This window comes from Schistosoma mansoni, chromosome 4 (genome assembly GCF_000237925.1).
Source record: "Schistosoma mansoni strain Puerto Rico chromosome 4, complete genome".
Lineage (NCBI taxonomy): Eukaryota > Metazoa > Platyhelminthes > Trematoda > Strigeidida > Schistosomatidae > Schistosoma > Schistosoma mansoni.
In genome coordinates this window covers 22,729,050-22,736,306 of record NC_031498.1, presented here as the reverse complement: position 1 = coordinate 22,736,306, position 7,257 = coordinate 22,729,050, and the positions used below count along the sequence as shown (strand labels likewise).

Genomic DNA, 7,257 nt, shown 5'->3' with positions numbered 1-7,257 from the left:
GCGCATTCATGACCTCGCCTCGCGAGATTCGAACCCAGGACCTATCAGTCTCGCGTCAAAGCACTTAACCGTGACGAAGTCGAGGATGCGCACAGCTGAGAAGTTCCACAATATGACGAAACTGCCGTCCAGTGCTTCCATGTTTTCCTTGGTGGTCTAGCTTCAATTGACTCATACTTTCAACTATGAAAATACTAAATCTTCACAAAACCCCTTGTGATAATAATATATTTGTAAAATTGCAGCGAATGAATTTGAAGTAAATCCAACGTTTCAACTGGCAATTGTCTATTATTATTGTTTTGTCTATTTTTTGATTTTCTTTTTAATACAGAAATCAATTGAAGATCTTCAAATCCCATTACGTGTAAATGGATTGAATAAGTTTTTATATTTACCGATTACAGCTAAAGTTCAAGGATTGTCAATAACCTATTTTCCATTTAATCAAGATTTGTATGTCATATTCAATTTTAAGTGCTACTATCATTCATTTATTTAAACACAAAAACATTAGTACATAGGGAGACTAAAATACACATCTGCCTTATATTATTATGCGTGTTGGCTGGAATACTGCCCAAGGTGCCAACACCGAAGCAGGTGCGTTCCTTAGGGAGTGATTTGTTTCTTTGGAATCCTTGAGCTCCTATGCACCATCGGGTTGTTTCAAGGTTTTTTAACTCCACCAGATGGATCCTCCGCACCCACCGATCCGGTTTAAGCGCCTCACATTCGCGTAAATAGATTTTCACCTAGTGTTAAATGTAAAATTGTACTAAGCTTTATTTGTTTTCGAAGTATTCAATAAACATTGAATTCCGCCGGTTAGATTTACCGTTATCTAATTCACTTTATTCTTTCGTTAAATAGTTAAAAGGGAATAATCTATTGTAAAATTGCTTATTTTTTATGAATATGAACTGAAAAATTTTATAAAGAATGCAGAAATCCAACTTCGAATATTTTCGTATTTTATTGTGTCATTGTAGAGATCCAATATGCCAAGAAAGTTCGCATGAAAATATCAATATTCCAAACAATAATATAAGTGAAACAATGATTTTAGACTTTGGACAAAATGTTGGTCTTTTTGAACCAGTTGAAAAGTGGATTGAATTTAAGAATAATACACCTATACCAACAAGAATATGCGTAGATACTGGGAGTTTATCTACCAAAACTAATTATGCTGATTATGAGAATTTTCCTAATAAACCTATACTTGGCGCTGTGAAATATTTGTTTGTAATATCAAGACAATCTACTGAAAATCATTTAAGTAGTCAAAATGTCTTACACGACAAGAATGATCATAAAACTCAAATAAGGAATCTTTATGGTATGTTTAATTGTGAACCAGTACGTCTTAATTTAAATTCCACAAATTCCCATTCTGATAATAATCATGTGCCCATAATTGACTGGCTTCAAGATGGATTTCCTGGAGTTCTATTGAGAAACCGTGATCACTGGAGTCCAATCCGTGTCGGGTTCGAGACAGTTATCCACCTCAGTCAATGGATGAAAGGTTGTACAAGATCATAGATCTATTGAAGTTAGACATTTACGCCATTTGATACTGCCTCAGTTTTTTAAAGGACTAAAGTTTGCGTATGAGCTCGAATCTCCTGGATTCGAGTACCTTTCGTGCGGGATCCTTGATGCACACTGCTGAGGAATCCCGTACTAGGATGAAACGACCGTCCAATGCTTCTAGATTTTCAACGATGGTCTAGCTTAGATAAACTAATTTGTTAAAATTACTACAATTCCCATAAATACCAATTATAACATTACGTATACTAGATACTGTTTCATTATATTAAACTTAATTTATGTCATCAGGAGTAATAATATTATTGGCATATATCACACGATGATTCCGGCAAAATGATTATTATACGACTTCATACCACTTTCACTACAACGTTGAAATCACTAAATACAGTGTTCACAAGTTGTTTGTCAAGAGTGAAACCATTATTGAATACTAATCAATTGATTTAGTGGCTTGAACGTCGCCTCATCTAACTCACTGTACTAAGTCGGGTAGGATAACTAGATCTAACAATAAAATCCTGAATTAGAACGTAATTGCATGAAGTGATAATTTCGGTTCATTTTGTCGAATGAAATAAGTATTGGCTTATATTCGTCATACTAACGAACAATTCCGACGCAACCATTTAGGACTTAGGCCAGGTTTAGTGAGTATGACAACCAGGATAGTTCAAACATGTGTTACAGTTGATTAGCGATAGTAATGAGCAAATATGTATATTCTAAAGGATTACGAGTTCTCTAGGTGTTAGAGCTAACTAGTCAAGGATCAAGGTCCAAGGCAGACTTACTTACTTACTTACTTACGCCTGTTACTCCCAATGGAGCATAGGCCGCCGACCAGCATTCTCCAACCCACTCTACCCTGGGCCTTCTTTTCTAGTTCTATCCAGTTTTTGTTCATTCTTCTCATGTCTGTCTCTATTTCTCGGCGTAATGTGTTCCTTGGTCTTCCTCTTCTCCTTTGACCTTCAGGATTCCATGTGAAGGGCTTGTCTTGTGACACAATTAGGTGATTTCCTCATTGTGTGCCCAACCCACTTCCAGTGCTTCTTCCTGATTTCTTCCTCCGCTGGAATCTGGTTTGTTGTCTCCCACAGTAACTTGTTGCTGATAGTGTCTGGCTATCGGATCCGAAGTATCTTGTGTAGACAGCTGTTGATAAACACTTGTATCTTCTGGATAATGGCTTTCGTAGTTCTCCACGTCTCCGCCCCATACAGTAGAACTGTCTTGACATTTGTATTGAAAATTCTAACCTTGGTGTTGGTTGACAATTGTTTTGAGTTCCAGATGTTCTTCAGTTTTAATTATGCTGCTCTTGCTTTGCCGATCCGCGCCCTCACATCTGCATCTGATCCACCGTGTTCATCAATGATGCTGCCCAGTTATGTAAAGATTTCCACATCCTCCAAAGCTTCTCCGTCAAGTGTAATTTGATTGGTGCATATTGTATTGTATCGGAGAGTCTTGCTTTTCCCTTTGTTTATATTGAGACCTACTGCTGCTGAGGCTGCTGCTACATTGGTCGTTTTCTCCTGCATTTGTTGTTGCGTTTGTGATAGAAGAGCCAGATCATCCGCGAAGTCTAAATCGTCAAGCTGCATCCTGCCTGTCCACTGTATCCCGTGATTTCCTCCAGTTGTTGACGTCTTCATGATCCAGTTGATAACCAGGAGAAAGAGAAAGGGTGAGAGTAAGAAACCTTGCCTAACACCAGTCTTTACCTCGAATGAGTCGGTGAGTTGTCCTCCGTGGATGATTTGGCAGTTTAGTCCATCATAGGAGTTCCGTATGATATTGACTATCTTCTCCGTAGTGTCGAAGAAGCCTCCATAGTGTTGTCCTGTCCACGCTATCAAATGCCTTCTCGTAGTCAATGAAGTTGATGTAGAGTGATGAATTCCATTCGATTGATTGTTCCACAATGATCCGTAGAGTTGCGATTTGGTCCGTACACGATCGATCCTTACGAAATCCAGCTTGTTGATCTCGAAGTTGGGCGTCCACGGAATCCTTCATCCTGTTTAACAATACTCTGTTGAAGACTTTTCCTGGTATTGAGAGAAGAGTGATGCCCCTGTAGTTGTCGCACTTGCTCAGATAGCCTTTCTTTGGTATCTTGATCAGAAGTCCTTTTTTCCAGTCTATTGGTACTTGTTCTTCATCCCAAATCTTACTGAAGAGGATGTGGAGTATCTTGGCAGTTGCTGCTACATTTGCTTTCAGTGCCTCTGCCGGGATGTTGTCTGGTCCCGCTGCTTTGCCGCTCTTGATTTGTCTAATGGCCATGCTGATCTCCCCAATTGTTGGTGGGCCAATATGGATTGGGAGGTCTGTGAGTGCTACTTCGATGTTGGATGGGTTCAGTGGAGCTGGTCGATTCAAGAGTTCTTTGAAGTGTTCTACCCGCCTGTTTCGTTGTTCTTCAATGTCGGTGATTACTTTGCCTTCCTTGCTTTTCACTGGTCTTTCTGGTTTGCGGTAATTTCCAGCAAGTTTCTTTGTTGTATCATACAGTTGTCTCATGTTTCCCTCTCTTGCAGCCTTTTCCGCTGTCATCGCTAAATCTTCCACATATTTACGTTTGTCGGTTCTGATGCTCCTCTTCACTTGCTTGTTTGCCTCTGTGTATTCGACTTGTGCCTTGGCTTTTTCTGCTCTTGTTCGGCTGATATTGATTGCTGCCTTCGTTTTCCTTCTTTCTTCAATTTTATTCAGTGTACCAACAGTGATCCATTCCTTGTGATGGTGCTTCTTTTGGCCCAAAACCTCCTGACATGTTGAAACGATTGCCTCCTTGATACCTTTCCAGTTGCTCTCCATGGTAGTTCCCTCTCCATTGAGTGGATCATGAAAGGCCTGGAACCTGTTGCTGAGGGCTATGTTAAATTTGTTGAGTTTGTCGGCATCTCGAAGAAAGGCCGTGTTAAACTTTTGTGATGTTGTCCGCGCCATTGTCCAGTGCTTCTTGGGTTTTAGTTTCATCTTGGCGACCAGCAAATGGTGATCGGATGCTATATCAGCTCCTCTTCTGGTTCTCACATCCTCCATCGTCCTCCTGAACTTTTTGTTGATGCAGATATGGTCGACTTGATTCTGTGTAGTGTGATCTGGTGAAATCCAAGTGGCTTTATGTATGTTTTTGTGTGGGAATATGGTGCCACCTATGACCAGTTTATTGAAGGCACATAGGTTTGCAAATCTCTCACCGTTTTCGTTCCTTCCTCCCAGTCCATGTTGTCCCATGACGTCTTCGTATCCAGTGTTGTCCTTTCCAACCTTGGCATTGAAATCTCCCATTAGAATGGTCAGGTCCTTTGCTGGGCACTTCTCGAAGATTGACTGCAGCCTATCGTAGAATTGGTCTTTAGCGTCTTCATCGTAGTCGTTGGTAGACACATAGCATTGGATGACGTTCATTGTAATGCCCTCTCTCTTTGTTTTGAGGGAGGCTTTGATGATCCCTGGTCCATGAGATTCTCATCCAATAAGTGCATTTCGTGCTTTTCTGGACAGCATCAATGCAACTCCTTGTGTATGTGGGGCATTTTCTTCTTCATGACCGGAGTATAACAGAAGTTCCACTGAAGATAGTCGATGTTGTCCAACCTGCTTCCAATGTGTTTCACTGATTCCAAGCACCTCCAGGTTGTATTTTCTCATTTCTGCAACAATTTGGAAGACTCTTCCTGTCTCCCACATTGTCCGGACATTCCATGTACCTATAAAAATTGTCGCTCTGATTGTAAGAAGGTGCATCGACCTCATGACTTCCGAAGGAACTCGGCTTTCATCATGAGACGTCATAATTATTCCTTCAACTTGGAGGGCAGAGTTTGAATGGTTTGAATAATTAATTCTGGTTAGCGTTTTTTTTAGCGAGTTGGTATTCTACGGGATGGGGTCGCTAACCCCATGCCCAACCCTCCTCCTTTACCCGGGCTTGGAACCGGCAGTAGCTCCCGGAGGAGCTACAGGCGGAATTTCCAAGGTAGACTACAGACAACAAAAGGAGTTTTTTTTAAAATTCTTCTGAAGTGGTAATTAGTGAAAATATGTAGAAGACTTGTAACTCGGATGGATGATTATTTGGCTGAGTTTCATCCTCTGAGATGGGTGGTTTAATATCGAAGGTTTTATTGTTCTTCTTTACCATATCATCAGAACAAACATCAGATAGATGTAAACAATTACAGAACAAGGGTTAGAAGTAACCAGTCATGATCAAGGTCAGGCATAAGTGAAGCTTGCCCCGTTGGCAATTAAAGCTTGACTTTTAAACCGACCAGCTCAAATGACAAAACTCTACCAAAAACATAGTGACAATATTTTGAAGTTATATGCTCCACTGAAATTACCATATTAAACTTCATTTTTCATTTTTTCTTCGATTTTCAGATTGGTGTAATTTATTATTGAAACGGTCGAAAGGCGCATGTGTACTAGCACATTCAGCTATATCATCCACCAATTATATAACTGATTTTCAATTGGCCGAGCTTAGACCAATTACCATTAGTCAGTATTCAACTACTCTATCAACTATTTCATCATGGTATTTACCAGGATACGGTTCACTAAGGATTTGTTTCATATGTGTAGCCAATCTATGGGGAGTTTATGAAGATAACATTCAAATTTTTGTATTGCCAGAATTTGACCTTATATCTAAATCCTACCTATCACCTGTTGTATTTTGTACATCTTTCAAAGTAGTTGGATGTCCAATTTATTCTTTAGCCGCAGGTCATTTTGGTGAATTGTCGAATAAAGCAATAATGAATACTGATGCAAAGAATAACTCAATATTTCCTAAAACTGCTTTACCATTCAAAGCTTCTAGACAATTTATACGATTCGGTAGTGCATTGTTTAATGGACCCGTTGTCAAGCGTCAAATACGTTTACATAATTCATGTGAAGCTGGTAGGTATATATGTATACTTAAAGATAATTTGATTACAAAATTATCAAAACTATGAGATCATGAATTTTCATCGACTGAGATGGTTGGGGCCACATGTTACGTATACCTGAACACCGATTACCAGGACGCGCTATGCTGACTAGTATTGGTGATGGTTGAAAGAGAGTTAGGGGCGGCCAAACCAAAACGTGGCATCAGTCCTTGAAGTCACTAACCTCTAGTCCGAGCCATGTTGGTAGATGCAGACTACTTGGTTGGGGTCCGCACGATCATCCTAACCGATGATTGGAGACTGTGTGACACGGCCCAGAATCGATCACAAGGGTGTAGGTGTATACACTCCCTGTCTTCCCTTAGACCGTGAGAGTAGAATTGCTTCATATCTATCTTTCTTTTTCTATTATATCCTTATAAACAACCTTTCTTTTATATGTTACCACCACTAAATTAACTACTTCTATGAATTCGGAGTTTATCTTGTTGTGCTAATGAAGCTATTGCAACTTGGACCAATGCATATATGTGTCTGGTCCTACGTTGTAGCTAACTCACCGAAAACCATGACCATCTTTGAAAAATCGGTTGAGTGGAACTCGTCACTATGAATCACATTCATCGAATATGAGAAGGTGTTTAACAGTGTGGATAGGAGTACCTTATGAAAACTTCTTCAACACTATGGTGTACCTGAGAAGATTGCCAACATTATCCGGAATTCAGTGTAAAGTCTTGTGTGGAGAACAGCTGACAGACGCGTTCCAAGT

The 7,257-nt window shown here is 39.9% G+C and overlaps 1 protein-coding gene across 1 annotated transcript in view; it reads left to right on the top strand.

Annotated features, from left to right (window-relative positions):
- Smp_145030 (hypothetical protein) overlaps positions 1 to 7,257 on the top strand; it is a gene marked incomplete at both ends in the record, with an annotated part of 50,458 nt that overhangs the window by 30,322 nt on the left and 12,879 nt on the right. Inside the window, 3 exons of the mRNA XM_018797235.1 lie at positions 335 to 456; positions 993 to 1,342; positions 5,965 to 6,492. Coding sequence (XP_018652297.1) covers positions 335 to 456; positions 993 to 1,342; positions 5,965 to 6,492 — 1,000 coding nt within the window. The remainder of the gene's footprint in view (positions 1 to 334; positions 457 to 992; positions 1,343 to 5,964; positions 6,493 to 7,257) is intronic.